Source organism: Dichomitus squalens, assembly GCF_000275845.1.
Source record: "Dichomitus squalens LYAD-421 SS1 unplaced genomic scaffold DICSQscaffold_18, whole genome shotgun sequence".
Lineage (NCBI taxonomy): Eukaryota > Fungi > Basidiomycota > Agaricomycetes > Polyporales > Polyporaceae > Dichomitus > Dichomitus squalens.
In genome coordinates this window covers 174,837-200,193 of record NW_006766900.1, presented here as the reverse complement: position 1 = coordinate 200,193, position 25,357 = coordinate 174,837, and the positions used below count along the sequence as shown (strand labels likewise).

Here is a 25,357-nt window from a genome sequence, read left to right as displayed (position 1 = left end):
CTTGGGGTACTTGGGCCACAACTTGGACTTTACATGTTGACTTCAGTATACTCAGGCCTCAATTTGAGCAATTGGTGTTTTATCAGTCACACATCTTGTATACTTCTTATGTAATAATATCTATCATAGACAACCATACACTAGTTGTAAACCAGTCTGTTTTAAGGCTGTAGAAGCAGCTTTATAGTCTATTAGAAGAAGGGCAATAACATGTGATAGAAGACTTTAAGTTGTTACAATGTGCTTGTTTCAGTAGTGATACAGAGGTACAATATCCAGATAATGCTCAAGAATAGTGGTATCAGTGGTGGATGTCCAAGTTCTGCTATGGTACAGGTGAGGATGGTGAAGAACTTCTCGGAGTCCAGCAAAGAGCGCTATATATGGCTGCTATTCTGTGCTACAGTGTGAGCTTCTGTGATGTAGTGGTTGAACATGCTGTGTTGGACACTGAATATGCAGGTCGCCAGTTCAATTCCCTGTGGTGGCATTTTTTTTTTGCCGCCGCTGCACCCGCTAACAAATAATGTACACTTGACCTTGATCAAGAGCAGCTGTCCTTTGATTGACTTTCATGCATATCATCTTTATTCAATACATCTCACAGTGAACTTGGGCATGAACTTGAACAGGGACTTGGAGGACTTGGCCAAGTACCTGGTACTTGGCCAAGTCGACCCACCTGACTTGGCCAAGTCTATTGGACTTGGGGTACTTGGGATACTTGAGGTACTTGGCCAAGTACCCCAAGTACCTGTACAAGTCCGTGACGTTTTCCTGATGTATATACCTGGCTACCGACTCTGGCTCTAACTGCTGTGAGGCCAAGTGGATAGAGCGGCCATTGTGGCCCCCTTCCTCATCTGGGTACTGGCCGTGTATCATCCACAGATCGCTGGAATAACGTACTTGTACGGCCAACGTCTCTTGCAACACTCAAGCAAGAGCTGTTGTGCAATGATGTTGACGAGCAGCTGTTCGTCATCTATCATATGAAGGACCTCTACAGGCCGCCTAGATGAGTAGATCGCACTGCAGTACTCGCATTTTGGGCTCTAAGGTCGAGCACAACAGCTTAGTCATGTCTTTCTTCGTCTCGAGCTGCCTGATGTGAGAGCTGGCCGCTGGATGAGGATGAACCACATTCTGCCGAAGAGCTGGATCGTGGCGCGTGAAAATACATTCTAGCGATTTTCCACCCGGGACAGAAGGAAACTGGTGATTGCACACGAGCACTGCCAGCACAGCGTGAAGCACCAGATTTTGGCAGGAGAGAACATGCAGAGAATGTGCGGATTCCCACCACATTTGCTCCACATTCTCCCCCATGTTCTCCAGGACGGCGAATCTGTAGACTATATGCATGTTGCCTGGACAATCTCATCATGTTCTCTAGTTCTCAATTTGGTAGCCTCGAATAGCTCAAGATAAGTGATATTGAAATGACTTTCTGTCTGATAGGTTATTGATGCTACAGCCTTGGATGCGCATTTATTTGTAAGTGTGGATTGTGTCGAGATCACGATCCCAAGTTGTACCAGTACACTACTATTCTAGGTCTGCATCGATCTCAACCACTGCTGCATCCATCTACTGTCGACAGTCGACCTCGGGCTGTCACCATGCTCGACAAACCATCCTGGCAACAACCGAAATGATGCAAGTACAAAAGCAAGTCTCGAAGAAGGCTCTCGGATATGACGTCTTTGGTCTGCGAACTGTCCACACAAGGAATGCGCACTTGCAGTGGTGCAGGTCAGCAGCCAGAAAGCCGTACCTCAAGGCGAGACTCAAGAGCGGATCCGAGTGCAAAGAGAACCTGGAGAACCACTGTCGAGCAATGGATGTGCGCGGACTGTACACGAGGATCTGTCCAGTGCCGATGTTGCAGACCGGGAGGGTGGAGCACTCAGCACATTGTCGATGGTGTCGGAAGACTCGATCTCACATCATCATGGTTCTTGGCAACGTCTCCTGGCCGTACTAGTATGTCTTGAGTCTCATCACCACCTACACTTGCCATTTGGGGGTCATCTCTGGACTCTGCAACCGACACGCCTCCTTCGCCGTCTTCCTCACTACTAGTCAGCTGGCCCTTTGGACGACCATGAAAATGACTGTGCCGGATCCTCTGGTGTTTTCGGTCCTTACTGGGGATAGTGACTTGTCTACGCCGGTGCCCTTGTTCGAGAAGTTCCCCCCTATCTGTCTCGCTTTCCTCCATTTCGAGCCGGCCAACATCTTTGATGGGTGCTGAGAGACGCCTGGACGCAAAGCGCGCCATCATCAAGTTGTGTCTTGAAACATATCCCAATACTTCCCGGAAGCTGGCACATTCCCTTCTTACAATGCGCAAACTCATGCCGATTTCTGGCAGGGTTAACTCCTACATATACGGACATCACATGAAACTCAAGGAGATGCGCTGCTTGTGGTGTATGTCGATCAGCTGCCTCACCAGCTGCAGCATCCTCGCTGCTAGCGGGCACTCTACAAGCCGCGCGCTAGCTTTCATCCGGCGACCCAGTTATCTTTTGTAGTTACGTAGGCATTCATGTCCGTCTTGAATCTGTGTGCCTAAATTATCATCGCGCGGTGGATATGCGGTCCAGTATAACCTCGCAAATGGAGCACGCGGGATGTGGCAACATGTGCGCTGACAAATTGATGAATTCTTGATATGGCACCAGGTAATCCAAGCTTCGTGGTATCCGGATCTGTCCTAAATTGTCTACGCTAGAGAATGTGTGGCGAATATAGAAGGGAATGTGTGGAGAATGCGTAGCTCTGTGAGAGGATGAACACGCATTCTCCTTTCTCGGAGAATGTGGCGGGAATGTGGGGAGAACGTGGTGGGAATCTGCTCATTGCCGCCGTGTTCTCCTCCCTCCGAAATCTGACGTTTCACGCGGTGCAGGAAGTATAACATGCTGATGCGGACGCACCACTTCAGATAGCCACCACGAACAAGACACCAGACGACTAGTTCAGTCGAGGAGAAATAAGGGAGATACACGACAGAATTATCCAGCAGCGCATACACTGCCATGAATGAGAACCCGGGAATCGCGACGGGAAGACTGCACCAAATACCCGAGCGCCGTTGGAGTACCGCCACAGCCCGTTCCCAGTCCAAACTGCGTGGGAGCGCTTCAAACAGGCTTACGGCGCGAAAACTACGTTGCAAGAGGCGACGAAGGCGGCGATGAGGACGTAACACTGGCTAAGCAATGGCACGGCTCATGGTTACGTACGCCGCTACCGGACGCTCCCCGGCCGCTCGCTCTCCTGGCTCGCGCGAGGGAACAGTTCTCCATCTGTGTCTGGATTCCAATTAGCAAGCGTGAGCGACATGCGCTTCGGGCTCCGACTACTTGGATCCGCCTCTGCATCCTCATCTTGCGAGTCGCGGCCGACACGCGGGACAGGGACCTGGTATGGGTAACTGACCGCTGTACCGACGGACGCGACAGACCCTGACGGACGATGACCGGGAGCTTGTAGGCGCGGGGGTGGCGGAGGCGATGGTGGCGGCGGCGGCGACGAAAAGTGTGATGGTGGCAAAGGCGATGTGGGGGTGATAGGTCTCCCGGATAAGTAGGGAGTCGCCGTCTGCAGGGCGTTCGGAGTGGGGGGTTGCGAGTGGGGGAAGGTGGGAGTGTATGGGCCAGATGTCAGACCTGCGGAGTGGGGAGGGAACCCGGCCGAATGGGGCCCTGGCGACAGACCCGTGTAGACTAGCGACTGGGGACGAGTAGGAACCGGGGATGGATTGGGAGAGGAACCTCGCGACGGGGACAGCTCTCGCCGCCCTACGAGACCGTACTGATACGGCTTCGGTTCCTCGGCGTCGAAGATGGAGGATTCAATTTTCGAGCGACGCCTAGGGTACACGGAAGGTTGCTCGTTGTTCCACATTTGATCCCGGAGGTGCAATGCGCGGATAGCATCGCGCTTGCGCCTGGGAACATATCAATGACTGAGAGAGGGGTGATTGAACGGCAGCAATGCTCACCACATGGACCAGCCAAGCAAGACTATCAACATCAGGCCTAAGAAGCCTCCCAGGGTGCCTCCTATTATGGTACCCACGTCCCCTCGGATGCTACTGCCATGATCACCACTGCCTCCTCCTAAATCTGTTGGGATGAGCGAGGGATTTGGGGGCTCCGTAATGGTGGTGGGAACGAGTGATACGACCACGGAACCATCAGGGAGCGTGGAAGTCGCCGACGACGTGACGACAGATGTGTTGGGGGGCAGAGTAGTCCCCCCGGCGAAAGGAGGGAGTGATGTCGCGCCGTTACTTGTGCCCCCATTGCTTGTCCCGCCATTACTCGTGCCGCCGCCACTGGATGGACAGGTGGAAAAGAACGTGGCAGTGGGCGTGGATGTCGTTACAGGAACTTGAACTACGAATTGCGACTCGATGGTAGTGACCTCTTGGCCTACAGGACAGCACCGTGATTAGTACGTGCATTTGGCGAAAGATTCCAACGACAGAGAAGTCTCGAGTATCCCTGAACGTTCCCATTGTGCCAAGGTAGGCATCTGCGTACCGTAAGGTCCACCGCAGGCGATAGCTGCTCGTTGGGTGCGCACAGCGTTGAGACTCGATCGCCGCACCAAGTCGCATTTTTGCGCCGAGAAAAGGAATCAGCTCACTTTGTATGGTGGTGAAAACTTCCTGAGACTGTGTCAGAACGCAGCTCGCGGTCCCATTCGCATCCACCGTCGAGCTCTCGCAAAATGTGCTCAGGAAGGTGCTGATCTCGGCCGGGATCGTAGTGACAATTTCCGAAGTGGACGTCGAGACCGTGGAGGTCGTCACGACGTCAAAGAGCGTCTGCGTCGGTGTCGGAGTGCATGCCATAAACGAAAGCAGGCCGTCCGCGAGGACGGCAGGGAGGATGATGACGGGAATGGAGAAAGGCAGTAAGCGGGCATTCGTCCCCGATGGATGCGTGATAGATGCACTCGACAGTCAGGTCGAGTCTCCGCCGTGAGCCCTCAGGCTTTCCTCCCTCATGTCAGACAGCAGAGGGCCAGAGACAGTACTAGCATTCTTTCTCAGACATAGGTCTCGGACGTAGTGGAGGTGAGGAGGGCGGGGTGTCCGACGGCGCTCATAGGCTTACCCGATGCCGATGCCCGCCCACAGGCCCGAGCTCTCCGCAATCCACCACCATCGTCTCAGCTGAGCTCGTCGTGTGCATCTCAAGTGGAGTAAGATTCTCAAATGTGGTGAGTATCCCTCTATGTGTGCAGAGAGTGTCCTCCTTAGGTCTCCATGGGTGCACAAACATTGGCTATATGCGCTCTTCCTCATCAAACGGAGTACACTCAACACTCTTTGCCCACCAGCAAACACGTCCTGAATGCCCAAGTCGCCATCCGCGCACCGTGCTGCAAGCAATGGTTCGACTGCGCAGAATGCCATGCCGAGACACAGACGCACCCGCTCGCCAAGACGACGGAGATGGTGTTCTTGTGCAAGAAGTGCAAGAAGGCATTCCGGAAGGACATGTCTGAGTATGAGGAGAGCGACGAGTACTGTCCGCATTGCGACAACCACTATGTGAGTCTTGCGCCTTTCTCCCTCGCTGCGATACGACCGTCATCCTCCCTAGGTCATTGAGGCCAAAACACCACAAGCGGTCCTCGGTGTGGAAGGGGAAGATCCACGCATAGATGCCCGGTGAGTGAATTTCCATCCGCAGATACATGCAGAGGCTCAATGGGTTGTCATTAGGATGTTGAAAGATGATCGTACCAAGGAAGACCGAGCACGATCATTGCTCAACCTGGACACGTCGGATCGGCTGGGCTAGGTGGTCTCATAGCGGGCCGCTCCTTGTTCTTGCTTTGGTGCGTGTGCCGATCGCCGTGATTGGAAGTGACCTGACAGGAGGCATGTATCTTAGCATCACATGTTTCATAGTGTAGAGCCCTCCGGGCAGTCCTGGCCACGGTGGCCTTGATTGCAGTTTGCTTCGGTGTCCTTCGAGACTGCTTCAATGCACAGTACAGTCCTTGCGCGCGTCGGGCGGGCTCGCGCCCGCCCTCAACGCGCCACGACTGTGCTTTCCTACATGCTATCATTATTCTTCCTCGATGGGGTTTGTGGCGGGCTGCGGTCGGGCTCCGCCCTCCCTTCAGCCCGCTCTTCCCCACCAGCACAAGCTAAGGGGCGCCAGCGGTCCCCTGAGAATCACCTACTGCCCTTGTGCAACTAAAACGCGAAACCACGCGAGCTGGTACCCCCACACGGACTGGTACATACTGCCATACAGACCTGGTCACTCCACGTGACCAGGAATACACGTTTCAATGCATCTCTCTCGTTCCAATCTTGCCAGCAGTGTATACGCGACTGTCAAATGGCCATATATCTCTCCTGGTGGTCTCCGTAGTTCAACATGCGGTCGGCACGACCATAGGGACCCATTCCTCTGACCGTCATCATGTCAAAGCGTCAGTGACGGGGTGAACAGGAGGTAGATACCTATGCATGCTCACGGATGCGGCCTGTGGCATTAACTCTTCTGCGCATATGGGGTATATTCTATCCTCCTCTCGTCAGATCATGCAAAAGGTTTATTTCGGCACATATTTCGGCGACTATGATGCGGGCTGGTCCTTCTCGCCGGCCATTTTTCAATGTCAAGCGAAACTTCTCAGACACCAATCTTACTGCGACTCAGGCGCCTCGATCCGGCCTCCCGTTATGTGGCAGGGCAGCACGCAGCTGTCCGATATGGTTCGCAACGTTCCCATGCGTGTTACATGTGGCGTCAGCTTGGCCACTCTCTTCGCTCTTTCTTCCTCTCAATAACAGTGTCGGAAACGCAGCTCGGCATTCCATCCTTTTGGTTCCCTAGCGATAGCAGATGTCGTCTCTCAATAGGTTCTTCGTGACCAATCATGTGAGTATATCAACAAATATCCTGCTGTATGATCGATGGGTAGGACGTCTGGGTGGCGTTAGTATACCTAGTCCTCGAAAAACCGCTGACTTACTATATATTGCAGTTGTTGCTTGCAGGTCCATGCAACCAGGACAAGTCGGCAGCAACGCTGTACCATGAAACTATACAAACCATCTTCGCTCTAGGGAGCGAGTTGGAAGGACACTTCCTCCATGCCCTCTCTGACGATTCCATTCTGGAACATCACCCGTGAGTCGACCGTTATCTGTCCATTATCGGTCACCTATCGACCAGTAAGTCCAAAATACTCTGTAGACCTGATCGCATCGCGTACTTGGATGGGCTGGAGACACGGTTACTGGATGTTGCTTCATGGATTGGGAATGTCCTGAACGATGCGATGCAGCGGGTGTTCGTGATCAGGAGAGCAATGCCCTTCGGTCCGCACACCGACCCTCAGATCTTCGAATCCTTGAACGACCTCGCCCTCATTGGCTGCAAAACCGACATCATGCCCACTATTGACGCAGTCCGTGGCCGCCTTACGTCGCTGGCCGAGACGCCGGCTTCCGAAGCGAAGCGTTTTCACTACACCGTAGCCCACATCCTTTTCGCAGTTATGGTGCTACGGAAATACCTGTTTTGTTATGTATGGGAAGGTTCGATAGTCCAGTATTCTATGTGAGTCCTCTGGTCTGCCATCTCATGACGACCAACCTGATAACATGATTAAAGATTTAGAGATACTGTCACAGAGGTGCTCCAGGTGAGGTCGCAAGTGTTCAACAGATTCCAACGACTACTAGTACCTCTGCACTGTTATCGGAATGCCTTGGTCCCCATCAACACCCTACCGGACGATGTCATGCTAGATATCTTCCGTGAAGCGGCGCCAAGGGATGTTGGACACAAGCACTCCATCCTACGCACGTGTACCCGATGGCGTCATCTGAGCCTGAGCAACACTGCCTTCCTTACGACACTAAAGCTACCGGAGGACCCGAGGGAACTTGGACCCATTCTGGACGCCGCCCGTCAACTCGTTCCGGAACCATCTCTCTACCTCACCATTGACTGGGAGGACGTCCGGCCAAGCCTCGTTCGCAGCCTGCGTAGTACCCTTTCCGACAACAAATCAACGATGACGAAGATGACGGTTTCGAACCTTCCTCGACTTTATTCGCAAGATTGGGATTCAGACTCGGAGGATTACGATTGGTCTGATGCAGAGTCAGAGGACTTGGGGGAGCTGGAGGAGCTCAGTCTGCTTGAAGAGTTTGTCCCCTCGCTCCGTGCGCTGGAACTGCGCAGATCGGGGCAAGGGCTTCTGCGCGCTCGCGATGACTGTATCCTTCCGAACGTATTCGGCGAGAGCGGGGACAAGCGCCTCGAGGTCCTCATTCTCGTCAACTGCCGCTTTCCATACACCCCAAGATGCTACTCGGGAATCCGGACGCTACATATCGAGTTCGACAGCCCGCCAATGCGGAGGAGGAAGAAGGACAGGCAGTGGGACGGTCAATTCATCGACGTCCTCCTCACTTGTCCCCACCTGGAGCACTTAGTGCTTCGACATGTCCCCATGTCCCTCGAGGAGGCAATCGCCCACTGGCCACTATTCTCTGTGCCGCTCATGAACCTTCGCATCCTGCGTGTTGATCTGGACGTCTAGAGAGTAGGAGGTTTGCTGCGAGGCATCAACACCTCGGCGGAGAACCTCAGAGTAGTGGACATAACCCTCGGTGACCTGAACTGCTGCAACACGTTCAACCAATCGTGGACCCAAGCGATTCTCCGCGCAACATTGGCGCCTTTCTCTCGTTTCACCTCGGAATCTTTACCCGTGCTCAAGCAGCTGGAGTTGCTTACGATGCTTCGCGGGATGACTGTCCACGGCAGGGGCCCCCTGCGTCGAGATCCTAGCGGAATGCACACGGCGTCACCTCGTTTCGACCTCAGGTTGACCCTTCCATCGGACGGTAGCGAACGTGATAGCATGGATAGCGATATTTCCGGGGGACCAACGGTTTCCTCGGATGATGGCATAATGTCCATAGACTCTGCCGTGGACAACGAGTCTCCGATGAATGTCGCTTTCGACAGGTTCACAGACTTCTTGTCTCAATGCTCGCTGCACAACGTCTGCACCATGCGATTGTACCTCTTCACTCCCGACATGACCTTGAAGGTCCTACGTGCAACACCTCGCATCCAGGAGCTGACCCTCGACGATCCGACCATTATGGTGGAAATTGCAAGTGCAAGCGCAAAGGCCCATACATACCGCTCGATGTGCCTGCGGCTCGAGACCATCACTCTGGAAAGATGCACTCTCCGCGGGGATCAGCTCAGTGCAATATGCAGAGCTGCAGGGGTGCTAAAGCTTCGGACGTTGACCTTGGCACAGTGCGACTCAGACCTGGAGCCAATGAATGTCCTAAGAGGGCTAGGAAGACACGGTCTTAACGTGCGATGGCTGGAGGACCTTCCGACAGACGGACTTTGCCGTGACCAATTTCAATTCAATTGACTCGGATGGGTCACTGATAGAGTGGAATTGTCAAGACTCGCAGGGGCTGGGTAAGGAGCGACGCCCCACCGACCGTCTATTCCGAGATGTCTGATCCTAAGTGTAGCATAACACAATGTATGTATAGTTCACCGTTTCCTATAAGTCAAAACCGTTTTGTGATCATCCTGGTCCGTAGTTAATGATACACGGCGCTCAAGTTCGCCGGCGTTCCGCTTCATCGTGGAAAAACGGAAGGACCCGCTATCGTAGTGCCCCTGCATGACGGTCGCGCCCATGCCATGCATTCTCCACGACGAGCCTCTCCCATAGCCTTCGCCTTCTCGTGGACGGATATATAGTATAAGTATGTAATGGCTACAATAAGTCAACCTTCCGCAGATGCGGCCCTGACTGAGACACTGCCTCCTCTCTGAGAAGCTTCGAATGAGAGAACCAAATTCCCAAGACACAGCACAAAGAAGATACTCCACAAGTTACTATACCCGCTTCAGACCCGCAAGACGGAAGTGTCTCCGGACATACGCGTCTCCGGTGGCTGCTAATCCCAAGTAAGCTGAGCCAATCCCCTTTCTATTCTGCCCAACCCATATACGACCCTGGCCCTTGCCTGACACCGGCATTTATCGCCACCCTACCAGTGTCCTCGAGGCCGCCTGTCTTCCCTCTTGGCAGATCGCAAAGCGAACAACAGGCCTCTTCCGGGTACAGCGAACGAACAGGGAAGCGAGGCGACGCAGCCCGTCTACCATAGGAGATCTACTCTCCGACTTTGCCTGATGACCTGCCCGATTCCCGCGCCCATCGTCGCACCGGTCTTCCTAGCATATGGACAACCCTAAATCAGCTTCCACTCGCCACCGCGCTGGCATATCCCCCTTGAATTGTCCCACGGAACCTATTTGTGCGCAGAGTTGCGTGTCTGTACGGCGTCTCAGTAACGTTAGCATCTTTCATTCCGGCGCCGGACGTAGGCTGCACAGCCTTCCATTGGCCGAGTTTTACCAAAGAACGTCCTAACGGGCGCGAAGATACCAGATCTACCCCGCACGGGGTTCTGCTACATATACTCGACTCTTGCGCGACGACGTCCCCGCAATCTCTTCGGTACCCCTGCCAGTACAATCTTGTTCATCCAGCGCACAGCTTATCCGGAGGGCAATTTTCTGAAAAAATGTCAGGTGAAACTTACGAGCAAGAGCTCATCGCCGCGTACCCTCGTCTGTAGGTGCTCGACAGTCCACGTTTGAATTGCTCACTTATTGAATCTGCCCTATAGTTTGGTCGAGAACTATTGCATTGTTGCGTCCAGCGGTGAGTCTCACATGTCCCGTTGCCTTTGAGAACCTGCTGATCGCATGGTATCTAGCTCTTCTATGGTTCGACTTTGCCCTGACCTTCACGACCGAAGTCCGGCGCATATGGAGACGTAGATTCACAGGGGCAACGCTCGTGTACCTCTTCACGCGCTATACGGCGCTCTTGGACCGCCTATTCTTTGCAAGCGAGGTTTTGTTGTGGAACTCTAGCAATAGGGTGGGCATTCAGTCTTTCGGACAAGCTTCGGCGCCACTGATGAGGTTTTGACCTCTACAAGACTTGCGGCGGGATTGAGCGTGGGGATGACGTTATGCTGCTCCTCAATTACCTCGCGTTTGCTGGTAAGGCTTGCAGTTCACTCACATGCAGGCGTACACTCATGTCGCCCAGCTTTCACGACCCTCCGTGTGTACGCTGTCTGGGGGCGAGACTGGAAGCCACTGCTGCTTGTCGTTCCCTTGACACTTGCCAAACCTGTACTGCAAATTGTAGGCTCTTCCAACATGCAACCCTTTACGCTTCTCGGCTGACACGAGAGCACAGTACGAGGCCACCCACTACAGCCCGGTGCAGGCCGGAGCACCGTTTGGCTGTCTCCTTGGGTGGACGATTTCGGACGCTCTACTTACGAAGTCAGTACCACTGTACCTATGCGTTGTCGTTGTAGAATTCTTGTACTGATCTTTTTGTTTTAGATGTAAGCAGCATAGGGCTAGACGGTCAATTGCGCACTGACCCTTCCTTCAAAGTCACGATTATTGCGCAAGCCACGACGATCGCAGCTGAAGCTATCCTCATCGGCCTTACGTGGATGAAGACATTCGGCATTAATCGAGATTCATTAAGGCTTGGCGTGCGCACACCGCTAGCGACGCTCCTCCTTCGGGATGGCACAGCTTACTTCATGTATGGTATCGCTCATGAGGGACTGTTATCATATACTGACGCTCGGTGCAGCATCCTACTCCTACTTGAAATCGTCACACTCGTCACCAGCAATATAGGTTCCGTACGTCCTGCCTGTCTTCCTTGCCCTTTCCACTTGCTGAAGTCACGTCATTAGCAACTGACTGTGTGGATGGTCTGGCCCTACTTTTCGCAAGTGTAAGCATTCGGGATCCACTCACCGCTCCACCTTCATCCCGGCTTAAACGATGTCTAGATTCACCGTCATCTTCCTGTCGCGCTTCATGCTCGACCTCCGTGGGCTCTATTTCGCCGATCGCGCGCCCCGTGTCCACGGCGGACCCAGCGCGCCTGCTGGCGCTGAGTCCACCTTCTCCGTCAAGATGTCCGACATTCACTTCAACATCTCCAGAATCGTCGGAAACATGGGCGCGACGCTCTCGCACCCAGACAACACGTCTAGCATCTCCTCGGACGCCTCGGGGTTCGCGAGCACCCTCGACGTCGAGTCGCGCGCCGCGCATGTGGATGGGATCAAGGAGGTCAAGCGGAGTGGGGAGGGCGACGGATGGTACGAGGACGAGAAGCCTATCTTCGTGAGCGATCCGTTCCGGGAGGGTCTGCGGCCGCCTGTCATGGTAGACATTGAGCTAGAGGCGCCCATTAGCCCCTTGAGCCCGGTCAGTACCTCTATTTGGACCCACCCTTGCACAGTTGACGAACCTAGTACCTACGCAGGCATCATACCAGGACGGGTCACAGGCATCCTCATCGCAAGTTTTCTCGCATCTGTGAGACCACAAAGGTCTCGGAAAAAGGATGACGAGAATGGAGCAGTCGTTCCAAAATGTACAACAATGTGATCCAATACCCCCATACCCATGCTGAATGACAAACGTGGACCGTCCTTCCCTTGAGAGCGCTCTGGATGTTTGAGTGTAGTAGTTGTATGCGGATTCCCAATAGGTTCATGACCTTGGCATGAACAGCCTGTGCTGATGCTATCCCAGGGGACTTCTTATGCCGACATATCTCGTGAGAATCGATGACATCAGTAGAGATCTCCTAGGATTGCATCGAGATCAAGCTATGCTCGGCGCTGTCCAGCATAATTGTGGCGGTCCTAGCCGCACAACCCAGTGCTCTCTCGTCTTCTGCCACCACCGCTCATCTATACGCATCGGCCTGTGTACGCTATTCAGCAAGTACTTAACGCCCCTGCCTTTCAGTCATGCGCTGACATCACATCCAGCAGGCTCCTCAACGCTCTACACCTAATTTGCAGACATGTCCTACGGAGTAAGTCCTGTGCCCCTCTACTGTCTCTATCGTGACATCCATCTTTCCCCACTCTTCGAGCGATCTCAAGAGGGGTTCAAGTCGCTCATTGACATCCATCTATGTGATAGGGATACGGCGGGAATCCTGGTTACGGCGGGGCTCCCAGTGGATACGGTGGCCCTCCCGGGTATGGCGGTGGCGGCCCGGGACCTGGTGGCTTCGCGCCTGCGCCTCCTGGCCCTCCTCCCGGCACGGACCCCCAGTGAGTTCTCTTCATGAGCTTCGTTATCACAATGTAAACACGGAACTATCGCGCGCAGGCTTTGGAGCTGGTTCTCGGCCGTCGATACCGACCGATCGGGCCACATCACCGTGCACGAGCTTCGTGAGTACCTCGCCCTTGCGCGTGCGAGTCCTCTCGCTGACGCGAGGTTTGTGGCATCACAGAGAAAGCCCTCATAAATGGAGACTGGAGTCGTACGTACGCCGCTTCGCGGACGCGCGCCTCAGTACTGATCTAGTGCGGCGCTCCACTCAACAGCGTTTGATCTCGACACCGTCAAGTTGCTTATGTCGATCTTCGTGAGCAGACCATCATTTCAGACCCGCGTCGCGTTCATTATTGATGGGAACACAGGATACGGATCGCAGCGGGACGATCGGCTTCAACGAGTTCTCCGGACTGTGGAAATACATTAAGGACTGGCAGAACGTCTACCGCCACTTCGACCGCGACCAGTCGGGCTCGATCGACGCCAACGAGCTCAGACAGGCTCTCCACCAGTTTGGCTACTCTCTTTCGCCACAGCTCTTGCACCTCGTAGAGGCCAAGTACGGTAAGCCCCTTTCGCTCTCGCCCTCCCGCCGCGTCTGCCCCTCCAGTGGCTCTTGGGGGATTAGCTTGCATATCCTGATCGGTCTCCCCGTTTGGGGCAGGCATTCTTCAAGGCACCGGTCCGAGCCATGGCCCCCACGGTGCGCCCTCCGGAGGCGGGATCACGTTCGACCGCTTCGTGCGCGCGTGCGTGGTGATCAAGCAGATCTCGGAGTCCTTCCAGAGGCTCGACACGGATCGCGATGGCTGGGTGCAGGTCAACTACGAGCAGTTCATGCACACCGTCCTCTCCTTACCCTAAGCTGGTGCGCGCAAAGTCCTCAAGGATGTTGCGGCGGAGCGTCGTCCAGTGCGGAAACGAGAAGGGGGAAATGGAGATGAAGATGAAATGTGCAGACACGAGTATCGCTGCGCTCGTTGTACTGGCTTGGAATGTGATGATGAATTACGGACGATTCAGTGGTACCACTTGTAGTAACAGTCAGTGATCCCCAATTGCGAACCTTGAATGCATTCGAAGCCTAGCGTGAGCCTGAGCGGTATCCCTATATCAGCTCCAGACGGGTCAAATCCGCGCTAGGTTGACGGTCAGTGAGCAAGGGCACAATAAGCTGGTTCAATGTCATGTTGAATGAGACAGCCGGACCCACTTGACCCTAATGTTCGGACGCGGTAGCTGATTTTGGTGTAGTCATTCTCGGAAATTGAGAATTATGCTGTGATTGCTACTGGGTTTCTTGAATGAACGTTCACCGAGGTCAAAATAACACACATCTCTGACCACAGGCCGTTCATCGCACTGCGAACGATCTGGGGCAAACACATACCTCAGTAACCATTCCGTCCAAGCGGTCAAGCTGATTGTACTGAAGGCCGAAGTTTTTCCGGACTCTCTACAAGACTAAATAGGTTGCCCGCACCCTTTTGAGGCCTGTTGGAGGGAACTAAGCATATCGAAGGCAACGAATACAGTCAGTTGGCCTAGGCTTATGGGACGTCCGTAATCCTCTTTGCTCGTGCTTGGTTGGCTTGTATCCTCTAGAAGGACGGCCAGAATAGGACAATATTCTTCTGGCGATGACTGTGGGACGGCACTCTTAAGAGGAAGAATATACAGACATATACCTGCGGTATACGGACTTGAATATATGAAGTGTATGCGCAAGTACACCAGCAGACATATACCTCTACAAGGGACTGCTCACTCACAGATCACGATGCAGTCTTCCAAGGGTCGGAATGTGCACTATCTCACCTGTTCGTCAAATTCTACCTGAAGAAACAGCTTTACCGCCGACAGAACCATTAGACCGTCATAGACACATTAGACCGATTTTCCGGAAGGGAGAGACTAGTGATATTAGCACGCATATATGCGGCCTCGCGACGTCAGATGAACCCGACATACTCACCTGGCCGAGGCGGGGTGCAGTGAGGAGGACGAGGACGCGCTCAGGCGCACCTATTGCTATATCAGGCATGTACCCAATTCATCCTCAAAGTTGTGACGAATTTCACCCAAATAGGTCATAAACTCGATTCGGTCCGATCTGACAGGATAAAAAGTAGCGCAAATTGTGCTCGGGCGCATAAGTAATTTGCGCCGAGCCTGCCAGGTGCACACAATATTCATGGCCACCCGTTATTGAAGTGCGGAGGACCAGATATCCATACGTTTACCACTTTGGAATATGGAGAGGCTCTCACCGAATACATGTATAGCGTGAACGAAGTTTGGTACGGCCCGTTTCTATCGTCGACATACTCAGACTCATGATAACTTTGCACCAAATCTAGTCGACATTGATACCCTGTATCGCCCTGCATCGTGATTTGACCCTACCTGCTGGCCAGGGTCCTATTGAAGCCATACCATACTATTGTTGTTAGTACCAATCCATTTCGCATTTTGTATTGTGAGCTACTACACTCCAGCACTTATGGTACAGCTGTCTCAGGATGGCGGGTTATCATTCCGGGCCGGGACGTTTTCCATTCGCATTGTTGCTCTTGAATAGCTAGCTGTCTTGCGTAGCTTGCATCTAGTCGCTGTCAGTCTAAGATTGGCAGGTCTCTGTGGCCCCTTCCCACCGAAACCCTCTCCGGATGTCCCTTACGGCACAATGTCCACTGGCTTAGTGAGTCCTCGCGAGTAGCATTAGCATTACTAGCGTCGCCTATGCCTATCGGAGTGTACGTGAAACAACTCGCGGTACACAGTACTCTTGCAATCGCGGCAGAAAGTCGGCTTTGCCGTCCATGTTCGTCAAGTCTCATCAGAAGAAGAAAGGCTAACATGATTCGGTGAAACCATGGGGGTACCCGCTACAGCTAATCTCATCGTCATTCCCTGCCAGCTGTAGGCTAGGAATCATCTTCCTAACGAGCAATATTTGATAACGTCGCCCGCATGGATAAACTTCGGAAATAGGAGGAACGTGTTACGTCGCTTCGCGGGCGATGGACGCTTCAGGAAGGGAACGTAGATGGTATACGCCGTCGCCACAATCGTCCTGAAGTCTGCGTCAGTTGGGGGGAAGCAGGGCTCTGCTAACCTAAGTACCACTCGGATTCACCATGTCACCGCCGTCCCTGTCAACATCGATATCAGCAGCGGACATTCCTCGGTCTCGCGGCGCCGGGCGTGCCGCCATATAAGCCTTGCGTTCAGACCCTTCCGATAAGCCGAATCAGAGGTGCGAGCACAACCTGAGCTCGTCCCAGGTCAACATGGTCCATCGCATCCTGGTCGCGTCGTACACAAGCGAAATCTATACCCTCGCGTTCGATCAGCAAGCGCCCTCGCTCACCTTGACTTCCACCATCACCGTCGGCCACCATCCCTCATGGATCACCGCGCATCCCGCCGACAAGAGCATCGCATATACGGCTCTCGAACAGAGCGAGGGAAGGATCATTGCGTTGAAGCTCGATGGGGAGGGTCGCGCTACCGCTATAGGAGAGGGGCCGAGCGGCGGTGCTGACCCGTGCTCGCTCGTCGCTCTGGATGAAGAGCTGCTTCTCGGGAACGTAAGTAAAGTCCAGCGTTGTCGTGCGAACCAACTGATCCCAAGTCGAGTCCAGTATAGCTCTGGCACCTTTGCTGCGGTGCCCTTATCCCTAGAACCGCCGTACATTGTCGCCGCGAAGACAGTCACCGTTCCCTTCACGGGTACTGGTCCCAACAAGGATCGCCAGGAAGGCTCCCACCTCCACCAGGTGATCCCGCATCCCCACTACAAGGAGCTGCTTATCCCCGACCTTGGCGCGGACAAGACCCGCCGGCTCGTCCGTGACGGAGATGGCACCTGGGCGGAAAAGGGTGTCATCTCGTACAAGGCAGGCGCCGGTCCTCGGCACGTCGCATTCTATGGTATGTTTTTTGAACTTCGAATCCGCAAAGGATGCCTGACGCGAGGATTGGTTCGCTAGAGGACGTGGTTTATACTCTCTTGGAGCTGACCAGCGAAGTGGTTGCGCACCGCGTGCCTCCTCTGCCTCAAGAGCCAATCCTCCTCGACACCATCTCGACTATGGCGACCCCTCCCCCGCCTGAGCACGCAGCCTACATGCTCGCTGCAGAGATTCTGATCCCCGCCCCCAACTCGTCGTATCACACGCCATACATCTACGTCTCGAACCGAAACGACCCCTCGCCGGAGGGCGACACGATCGCTATCTTCTCAACAGTCGACTCAAAGGGCAAGATTGGCTACGTGACCGAGGTGCGCTCTGGGCTCAAGCATCTCCGAGGTATGGTCTTTGGCGGCCCAGACGACAAGTACCTCATCGCGGGTGGTGTTCACGGCGGAGGCGTTAAGATTTTCGAACGGGTAGATGGCGGAAGGAGTTTGAGGGAGATTGCATCGATTGATCTCGCCGCGCCCACCGGCTTCTTGTGGCTCTAGTCCGGTCCTCGACGCGGATGGTGGTGCCGTTGGCGGCTTTTCGAACGCCTGTCTTCGTGTCTGTGTCTGTCGCATCGAATCAAAGCTCGCCAGATAGAAGTGTTGAATGTCAATGTATTCGGTGCGTTCGATTTCTATGACTACCGTCCGGTGTTGACCGTTGCTTCTCGCAGATTTATCATAGGCTCGTTAATGTATAACGTCTTATCGTTGCGTCTCCACTTAGCACCTCCAACTCCTAAGCACTCTGGCGTTGAAAGTCTTGCGCGATCAGCTGGTCATGCACTTGGGTACTGACATGGGGTCCTTCTGATTGGCACGCGAAGTGGTCTGCAGCGAAGCTTCTTGGTGACCGAAAGCAACCTACGTGTTCGGTTCGAACGCATCGCTGTCGTGCTCATCTCCATCCCCATCAGTTGTGAGAAGGCCCTTTGCTGAACTTGCTGAGCGGCACTGTCATTCCAGAGACAGCAGCAGCTTCCTCATCCATGTTACATCTAGCCTAACCCCGATATCCCCTGACCTCCCCGCACGTTATGTCGCCCTGACTTCGCCCTCTCCGCGGATTCCGCCTCGATAGAGCGGAATCCGCCTGAGGTACGACTTCTATCATGTCATCGTCGTGGGTTGTACCCACACTAGCACTGACCGGCATTCAAATCCAGGCTTCTTCTGGTTATTATTGGCCATTTCTCAGGCCGAAGGCGCTCTGACGTACAGTAGCGCCTCTCTCTACTGGTTCACTATAGCTTGATATAGCAGATAGCCTGTACTACACTGGAGATGGGCGCGCCGGCTACAGATCAAACATATTAAAGGCGGGCCCATCCTTGTCTCTCCCACTTTTGCGTGGTGACAGAGATGAGTCCCACCACGCTCGGTGGGCTTGATGCGTCGTCTCTATCCTATGTGCTCCTGCGGTCCCTTCGGCGCTGGCAGTTTCCTCAGCTACCCCTCGGGATGAACGACAGCTATGAAGATGTGATACGCGAGACTTACTCCATCATGTATGTCTTCCGACCTTACAAACATCCCTGGGTGCCTGACGTACGGCGTCTCACAGGCAGGTCGAGAATTATTGCATCATGGCGTCGACAGGTGAGTACTCCATCCTGCATCTGGCGATACACCCGAGTGCGCGTTGACTTATGCAGCTTTCGTCCTTCATGTGCGCTAGCCCTCTTGTGGCTGGACTGGGCGCTCATGTTCACCGTCGAGGTGCCAAGGATATGGAGACGGAAGTTCACGGGGGCGACGGTGGTATACCTTCTCAATCGGTACACTGCCCTCTTCGAGAGGGTCATGTTTATCCTAGAAGCGCTGTCATGGGACATGAGCGATCACGGGTACGAGCACTGCGAAAACTATGCCATACTGCGTTATCGTCTGTATTGACTACCGGCTCTCAGCTGCGGTGGATTGACCCATATAGACGATGCGCTCCTTGCGCTCAACTATCTCGCATTCGCTGGTGAGTCCAATCTGAAGGCATTTCGTTCCAGATCACAGAATTTCGTCCCAGCCTTCACCATCATACGCTTCTATGCGGTTTGGGGGCGTGATTGGAAGCCGCTGCTGGTGGTTATACCTCTTAGCATGGTTAGGCCTTTATTCTTCATTGTGAGTCATCAGCATCATGAGCGAGTGGTGGCGATTGTTTAACTTGCTGCAGGCAGGCGGTTCGTACTACGTACCTGTACAAGGAGGCTCACCTTTTGGCTGCATGCACGCCTATACCCTGCCTGACGATTTGATGTCCAAGTACGCAGTACCTGGTGACGACTCATCGGGATACTCTTTTGATGCTCACCATTACCGTTTGATATAGGTGTAAGTAGAATCCAAGTCGTCCGACAGGTGCTCATTTGGTACTGAACGTAATAGTCGAGACCATATCAACCGTGACTACGGTGATGTCGGAAGGTATCTTCCTGGCGCTCACTTGGATCCGAACGTATGGAATCAAGAGAGATTGCTCCCGCTTGGGTGTGCACGCACCACTCACGACGCTTCTACTACGAGACGGTGAGTACAGGCTCCGGCAGTACAGCGAACAGCACTTAGCTATTGGTGCTGTCAGGCACAGCCTACTTTGTGTGCGTAGTCCGTTCGTCTTTAGTGTAATTCAGCTCATCAAAAGACGACCAGTACCCTATTTCCGAGCAAGGCCGTGTCTATTGTCTCCAGTCTGGTACGCTCAATAATGTCTCTTCTGCGATGCGTGTTCACATTACCCTAGACCGACTCGGTGAGACTTCACCTGTCCATGTAGTGCGACACCTAAGCCAATCTTTCCGCTCAGCCATCCACGTTCCTCCGTGTCTGGCCATACTTCGACGAAGTGTGCGTCTAGCGACTATCTGTCTGTCCTGTCAGGTTTACTGACCTTCGCATTAGCCTCACTGTCTGCTTCCTATGCCGTTTCTTACTCGATCTTCGTGGCATCTACTTCTCCGACGGGGTGGAAAATGAGCTTGAGGGGAGCATGCACCTGTCCAACGTCAATTTTAGCACGGCAAATGTTATCGGCAACCTCGGCGCCACCTCGATGACACCCTTCCACTGTAGTGGTTTCCAGGATGATAGCGACGGCGACGGCGTCTACGATGTGGACAGCCCCGATTACGAAGATGGGGAGGATGACGAGGAACAGCCGCAGTTCAGAAGCGATCCCTTCAAAGACGGTATTGAGGTCCCGTCAAATATGCGCCATCGTCTATCGTACTGAGCCGGGCTCAGTACGAAAGAGAAGTGAGTGTTCCTCTGATGATAGCATGCCTTTGCCAACCAACGCGAGAACATAACGTAAAAACAGGTCCGATCTTGTATCATGCGCAGGAGAGTCTGAGTAGACACCGTGCTTCGAAAGAGAGATAGGCTACTGGTACTTTATACTGATAGGAATACTGCATCTCACAGTGCCTTCGTGACGCTACTTCCGGCCATACCTCCGCCAGGCAGAGTGAAGCTTATTGTCCTGGTGCGCTCGCTACCCCATCCCTTTGGCCTACGGCCTAACAATCCGACTTGGATCGCGAGGTTGAGGGTTGAAAAGGTTTGTGATGGGTCGGAGACGGTGACATTGCCATCATCAAGCTTGTAGATGACAGCAGAATTTGCTGAAGCTTGAATAGTGATGGGCGCATCCAGCAGCCCTGGCACGAAGGTGATAGAGCCGCCGAGAACGTCCCAGAACACAATCATCGCAGTGCGGTGCTTCGTGTCGTACGCGGCGGATACTGACTGATCGTTCCGGATGGAGAGCAACTGTGTGTCGGCGCGTTTGCGCTCGAATATCTTGAACGTCGTTGCAGGGTATGCGGTGTATGCGATAGGGACGTCGAGCCGGTTACCGGATCCGTGGTTGATCCACGCAGAGAAGAGGTCGACAGTGATGTTCCCCGCGGTCGAGACGCCGATGGCCGCCCAGTCGCCTGAGCGCGCCCCAAAATCAACTGCTAAGTCGGAACGGCTGTCAAGGAGCCCATGGTCAAACGTGTAGCCGACACCGTCGTGCCAGAGGGACTCTACGTATGAGAAATTTCCGCCCTGCCTGAGGGCACGTCCGTTGACGTAGACGTTGCCATTGAGACGCTTCTGGTCAATGACGGAGACGACGGGATTGGCTGAGGAGGAGTTCGATTCAGCGTACGAGATCATGATGTGTTGGACGTCGTCATCTAGGAAGAACCACGCCTTTTGGAAACTAAGGCTACCAGTGTAAGGGTTTGTGTACCGCATCGCTGCAGCGCCGACGCTGCCATCAGAAACACCTCCGACGAAGGCCTGGGTGCCGTTCCACTCTGTAAAGTTGCAGCTCAAGGGAGTAGCGTTGTAGTCCAACGTGGTGCCTGGGATCACTGTGCCACGAATTTCAGTGAAACCCCTCTCGCACAGTACCTAGGCAGCAGACTTACAGTTCCAATCCCATGCCGCCGCGATGTCCTCATATTCGTCGCCTTGCAGATACGTATAAAGTGTTCCATCTGAGAGGTGGAAGCCGAATGGCTGGGACGGGGAAATAATATTAGAATATGCCGCATCCACCGATTCCGTCAAGAGCCTACGTTTTGCGAATTGACACATTCCGTATTTGATGTACGGGCTGAGTACATCCGGAGCGTACTGACATATCCGCGGCCACGTTGCACCTTTGGGCAATCATATCTCAGTACGGCCAATGCCCGCGAAACTTGTCGACAAGCAGTGACTCACCATGTAGTCATTGTCGTAGAACATGCGGTTTCCTATAATATCACCAGAATTCGCTGTCCAGCTATTCACAGCAAGGCTGTTGTACACCGACTGAATGGTTTCCGAACCCCACAGATTGCCAAGTTCCTGGATCTGCGAAATATTGATCTTCAAGCTTGCTGTTGCTCTACATATCGAGGTGAGCAAGGAACGAGGACGTGAGATGCAGGACTCCTACTGGTTGTCTGATACGGGGAAGGTAATGAAGCGGGGCAAGACACTCTAGTGCGTCTACGGATCAGCGTCATATTGGATGGGGCAGCGAAGACACCTACGAAATCCCAATGTTGTACCCCTGTGATGACGTTGCGGTATACCATCCATAAGTCGCCGCCGAGCAAGGTCTCGAAGGCTGCTTGGGAGCTTGTGTTCGCATTCTGCGCAGAGAACTGCGTACCTGCTGCCGCTATCTCAAGCGCCAAGACATCGTTCGTGCTGTAATATTCCCGCCATTGACTCCTCGTCATTGGAGGTTATCGCGGATTGATTTAGGAACGACGCACTAGTCCTTCCCATAGTTCCCGTTGTAGATGATACCACCGTGCTGGCCGAAGCTACCGTCCTCCCGAATACCATCCGCACGAGTAGCGTTCTGCACCACAACCTCTCTATGGATTCTTAGGTAGCCCGCCGTGACGAGAGTCGCGTTGTTGGTCAGGAGCCCGGAGTCGATCCCTATCTTCGCCACATCAAGCGTGTTCGCGCCGGTCAAGAACCCAAGGCCGTTGACAGATCTTCCGAACGTGCCAAAGGCGCGGTCAAGGATATTGCTGCAATTGCTCAGCTGCGTCGGTGTCATATTCGCGGCACCGAGCAGGTTGCACGACTCGCCGACGAGCTCGGGGATACCGATAATCTGCGGATAACGAAGCGAACAGTCAAGTCTGCGATCGGGACTCGAAATGGTGGGAAGGGGTCTACATACGTTAGAGAACCAGTTGGTGTTCCAGAAACCGGGGGTGCCGCAAGGGCAGGTAGAAAGTCCTCCTTGGTCGAGGCACGACGGATTCGTGAAGTCATTCACGAACCAGTAATCCATTGCCCGCGAGATCGCATCGAGCAGCGAAGAATCGTTCTTGTAGTTCGAGGCATCTGCGAGACCGCCGTGCCAAGCGGCAGCCATTATCGCTAGAAGAACCCATTAACCACAAAGTTGATGTAGTTCACGCCCGCACGTACAAATGCGGGTCCAGTGATCTTCTGCAGGCCTACGAGAGGGAGAGGTCCTTCAGCTTCGATTTTATCCGTACGGCACTTCTGAAATCACTCACCAATTGGCACGTCGTGCGGTGCAACCGGTAGTATAATCGATCTCAGATTCGGGCCATTTGCCGTCGGCTCCAAGGGTCGACAGCCTGAGATATTTTTTGAGCGCAATGTCTCGAACTCAAATGGGGTTTGAGCTCACCAAGTCGATAGGTTGGCAGCGGAGCCAACGGCCTCGATGATGATCGACAATCGGCGATCGAGGACCGTCGCGATGTCAGACGCAGTGCCCGGATCAAGACTTTGCGTTGGGCCACTTGGCCCGGACGAGACGGTAGCTGACGCCGAACGAGAAGTGGCCGTTGAGTGTATGTGTATCGATGGAAAGACGGTCGAAGCGGAATAGCTTGCACTCGACGAGACCGCGGACACGGTAAGCGACGTCGTGAGCAGGGAAGAGGAGGCGGTACTAGTAGCAGCCCGTGCATGTGAAGTTGAAAATGGTACGCTCGAGCTGATACCTCGTGTGGAGATTGAGAGGCCAGACTGGGAGGTTCCCGCCGCCGCGACAGCGCCATAGCCCTCTTGGAGGTGGCATAAGAGCAACACGACACCGACCGCGACAGCCAGAATACGCTGCAAGGGGATACCTGTGCTTGCCATGGGGGAAACTCCGGGGCAGAAATCTCCTGGAGCCGATGGTGGAAGGCGGCAGGGCTGACAGACTTCACTTTTATGTGCGTTGGAACCTTATACGACTTGGTCCCGTGGCAGCGCTAAGGGCAGGAGTGCGGCCGGAAGCACGGCCGTATGATTAGGTTACGCCGCATTCGCCCAGCGGCCTGTTCGGCGAACAACTCCGCGACGAACACTGCAAGCAATGAGGCGAACGAAGGCTCGTCACCAGATGTGCCTGAGACGCGATCCGCCCCAGGCGGCGGCTACAGTGCTTGGCGAAAAATAATCGCAGTTCCGAATCGAGCTTGAGCCTCCCCGCAGGGTCAGCGCGGTGTCGTGTAGCCTGAGAGCAATATCGCAATCGGACCCGTTAGTCAATATTGTGCATCATGCACTATTTGGTTCAAATTCAGCAGTGGTTCCGGGGCTGAACGTGAACTTCCAGCATGCTCACCATACGATATTCAGACCTGCTGATCATGGATACACCGAAGCGACTCGAGACCCGCCTGCGAGCGTGTCACATGAACAATTGGACAGACAAGTGGTCAGCGGCAAATTTATCGGATAAGGCCATCAAATGTCCCTGTACATGTTGAGCCGACGGACTGAGGATGTATAGAGAATATGCTAAGGGTATCCGATCGAGTCAGATAGACAATCCTTGTTCAACCCAGCTACTTGTTGCATATAGCATAAATGCCCCCAGTGGCATTTCCGACGCATTTCCCTCCTCTACGTTCGATTGGGTTGTGATTATACTTAATACAACCTGTATAACGGCCGACTAGCTCAGTTGGTTAGAGCGTGGTGCTAATAGCGCGCCCTGCGCATGTTACGCCAAGGTCGTCGGTTCGACCCCGGCGTTGGCCAAGTATTTTTCCTGTACCCACCTTGTGTCAGGACGCTTGACTCGCGGCCCATGGTACAGAGGCAGCATGTACAACAGTGGCACTATATTTGTTGAACAGGTGCTGGTTTACACAGCTTGCTTAACACAGCCGTCACAAGATATGGAACGGCACAGCTGGTTACTGCAATAACCGAGGCTGTACTACTCATGTGGTACACACACAGCTTCGCTGTGTACGCACTGCATCTCTGTGCGACTGTGCATCCTGGGAATGTACTGTATAGTACTACGTAGCCACAGATGTACAGTAGTATATATAGGGGACCTCTGTACCCCCAATCTACAGTTCAGTTCACTCGAACGTCTCCTCTCATCGCTCTAACAAGCCTCTTATAACCAACAACCCTTCTAGGTGAGTTGCAGGCTATCCGCTGTCGTTGCCACCCGTGGGAGAGGCCTTCGCCCCCCGGGTTCAACAGGTTATGAGCCCTGCTCGACGCTGCAGAATCTGCGCCGCTCATTGCGTGCTGCGATCTGTAAGCTCGCAGCTCACCTGGATCTTTTGCCATCGTTATCAATGTGCAACCGCTGCTTGGATCTGGCACGATCATATGCTGCCTGCCATGCATGCGCTGTAGACTGTTGTGGCGCGCTTTG

General features: G+C 53.9%; 8 protein-coding genes and 1 non-coding gene across 9 annotated transcripts; 7 read left to right on the top strand and 2 right to left on the bottom strand.

The window, feature by feature from the left end:
- Positions 1–2,689: 2,689 nt before the first annotated feature.
- DICSQDRAFT_137230 (uncharacterized protein) lies at positions 2,690–5,006 on the bottom strand. Its single transcript, XM_007366464.1, has 2 exons — positions 4,016–5,006; positions 2,690–3,961 (listed from the first exon to the last, which is right to left on the bottom strand). The coding sequence occupies exons 1-2, from the start codon at positions 4,018–4,020 to the stop codon at positions 3,259–3,261; spliced, it is 708 nt and encodes a 235-aa protein (XP_007366526.1). The 5' UTR covers positions 4,021–5,006; the 3' UTR covers positions 2,690–3,258.
- An 8-nt stretch (positions 5,007–5,014) lies between these two features.
- On the top strand, positions 5,015–6,215 carry DICSQDRAFT_107101 (uncharacterized protein). Its single transcript, XM_007366463.1, has 6 exons — positions 5,015–5,098; positions 5,162–5,244; positions 5,365–5,578; positions 5,631–5,698; positions 5,753–5,868; positions 5,925–6,215. Exons 2-5 carry the CDS (start codon positions 5,240–5,242, stop codon positions 5,829–5,831), a joined length of 366 nt encoding a protein of 121 aa, XP_007366525.1. The 5' UTR covers positions 5,015–5,098; positions 5,162–5,239; the 3' UTR covers positions 5,832–5,868; positions 5,925–6,215.
- A 926-nt stretch (positions 6,216–7,141) lies between these two features.
- Positions 7,142–8,601, top strand: DICSQDRAFT_127534 (uncharacterized protein; the record flags this gene model as incomplete). The annotated part of the gene is made up of 4 exons (XM_007366462.1): positions 7,142–7,222; positions 7,336–7,610; positions 7,665–7,695; positions 7,918–8,601. The coding sequence occupies 4 exons, from the start codon at positions 7,142–7,144 to the stop codon at positions 8,599–8,601; spliced, it is 1,071 nt and encodes a 356-aa protein (XP_007366524.1).
- Positions 8,602–10,587: 1,986 nt separating this feature from the next.
- DICSQDRAFT_137227 (uncharacterized protein) lies at positions 10,588–12,558 on the top strand. The gene is made up of 11 exons (XM_007366461.1): positions 10,588–10,679; positions 10,739–10,773; positions 10,829–10,995; positions 11,057–11,120; positions 11,170–11,267; positions 11,323–11,411; positions 11,527–11,685; positions 11,737–11,788; positions 11,843–11,883; positions 11,942–12,365; positions 12,424–12,558. The coding sequence occupies exons 4-11, from the start codon at positions 11,090–11,092 to the stop codon at positions 12,478–12,480; spliced, it is 951 nt and encodes a 316-aa protein (XP_007366523.1). The 5' UTR covers positions 10,588–10,679; positions 10,739–10,773; positions 10,829–10,995; positions 11,057–11,089; the 3' UTR covers positions 12,481–12,558.
- Positions 12,559–12,972: 414 nt separating this feature from the next.
- DICSQDRAFT_147683 (EF-hand) lies at positions 12,973–14,102 on the top strand (the record flags this gene model as incomplete). The annotated part of the gene is made up of 7 exons (XM_007366460.1): positions 12,973–12,984; positions 13,095–13,228; positions 13,287–13,351; positions 13,414–13,443; positions 13,508–13,548; positions 13,604–13,802; positions 13,915–14,102. 7 exons carry the CDS (start codon positions 12,973–12,975, stop codon positions 14,100–14,102), a joined length of 669 nt encoding a protein of 222 aa, XP_007366522.1.
- Positions 14,103–16,504: 2,402 nt separating this feature from the next.
- Positions 16,505–17,944, top strand: DICSQDRAFT_137226 (putative isomerase YbhE). Its single transcript, XM_007366459.1, has 4 exons — positions 16,505–16,831; positions 16,886–17,174; positions 17,234–17,830; positions 17,883–17,944. Exons 1-3 carry the CDS (start codon positions 16,532–16,534, stop codon positions 17,707–17,709), a joined length of 1,065 nt encoding a protein of 354 aa, XP_007366521.1. The 5' UTR covers positions 16,505–16,531; the 3' UTR covers positions 17,710–17,830; positions 17,883–17,944.
- A 626-nt stretch (positions 17,945–18,570) lies between these two features.
- Positions 18,571–20,437, top strand: DICSQDRAFT_170833 (uncharacterized protein; the record flags this gene model as incomplete). The annotated part of the gene is made up of 10 exons (XM_007366458.1): positions 18,571–18,716; positions 18,773–18,807; positions 18,887–19,055; positions 19,119–19,180; positions 19,594–19,734; positions 19,790–19,805; positions 19,858–19,900; positions 19,949–19,957; positions 20,012–20,052; positions 20,107–20,437. The coding sequence occupies 10 exons, from the start codon at positions 18,571–18,573 to the stop codon at positions 20,435–20,437; spliced, it is 993 nt and encodes a 330-aa protein (XP_007366520.1).
- Positions 20,438–20,518: 81 nt separating this feature from the next.
- On the bottom strand, positions 20,519–23,859 carry DICSQDRAFT_87517 (polysaccharide lyase family 8 protein). Its single transcript, XM_007366457.1, has 11 exons — positions 23,372–23,859; positions 23,235–23,318; positions 23,143–23,171; positions 22,889–23,091; positions 22,467–22,819; positions 22,239–22,398; positions 22,142–22,185; positions 21,925–22,090; positions 21,777–21,860; positions 21,627–21,717; positions 20,519–21,569 (listed from the first exon to the last, which is right to left on the bottom strand). The coding sequence occupies exons 1-11, from the start codon at positions 23,830–23,832 to the stop codon at positions 20,623–20,625; spliced, it is 2,622 nt and encodes an 873-aa protein (XP_007366519.1). The 5' UTR covers positions 23,833–23,859; the 3' UTR covers positions 20,519–20,622.
- Positions 23,860–24,628: 769 nt separating this feature from the next.
- DICSQDRAFT_t104 lies at positions 24,629–24,720 on the top strand. Its single transcript has one exon. It is a non-coding gene; the product is annotated as a tRNA-Ile (tRNA).
- Positions 24,721–25,357: the final 637 nt, after the last annotated feature.

What these genes read in the sequence shown, in the direction of transcription:
- DICSQDRAFT_107101 (XM_007366463.1), top strand. An exon ending in CGCATTGCGACAACCACTAT is followed by an intron (nt 5,579 to 5,630) that starts GTGAGTCTTGCG and finishes CATCCTCCCTAG; the next exon opens with GTCATTGAGGCCAAAACACC. An exon ending in GATCCACGCATAGATGCCCG is followed by an intron (nt 5,699 to 5,752) that starts GTGAGTGAATTT and finishes GGTTGTCATTAG; the next exon opens with GATGTTGAAAGATGATCGTA.
- DICSQDRAFT_137226 (XM_007366459.1), top strand. Translation starts at nt 16,532, where the DNA reads ATGGTCCATCGCATCCTGGTCGCGTCGTACACAAGCGAAATCTATACC. An exon ending in AAGAGCTGCTTCTCGGGAAC is followed by an intron (nt 16,832 to 16,885) that starts GTAAGTAAAGTC and finishes AGTCGAGTCCAG; the next exon opens with TATAGCTCTGGCACCTTTGC. An exon ending in TCGGCACGTCGCATTCTATG is followed by an intron (nt 17,175 to 17,233) that starts GTATGTTTTTTG and finishes TTGGTTCGCTAG; the next exon opens with AGGACGTGGTTTATACTCTC.
- DICSQDRAFT_137227 (XM_007366461.1), top strand. Translation starts at nt 11,090, where the DNA reads ATGCTGCTCCTCAATTACCTCGCGTTTGCTG. An exon ending in CCAAACCTGTACTGCAAATT is followed by an intron (nt 11,268 to 11,322) that starts GTAGGCTCTTCC and finishes ACGAGAGCACAG; the next exon opens with TACGAGGCCACCCACTACAG. An exon ending in GATGGCACAGCTTACTTCAT is followed by an intron (nt 11,686 to 11,736) that starts GTATGGTATCGC and finishes CGCTCGGTGCAG; the next exon opens with CATCCTACTCCTACTTGAAA.
- DICSQDRAFT_87517 (XM_007366457.1), bottom strand. Translation starts at nt 23,832, where the DNA reads ATGGCAAGCACAGGTATCCCCTTGCAGCGTATTCTGGCTGTCGCGGTC. An exon ending in ACCGCACGACGTGCCAATTG is followed by an intron (nt 23,172 to 23,234) that starts GTGAGTGATTTC and finishes TCCCTCTCGTAG; the next exon opens with GCCTGCAGAAGATCACTGGA. An exon ending in GGGTACAACATTGGGATTTC is followed by an intron (nt 22,186 to 22,238) that starts GTAGGTGTCTTC and finishes TAGACGCACTAG; the next exon opens with AGTGTCTTGCCCCGCTTCAT.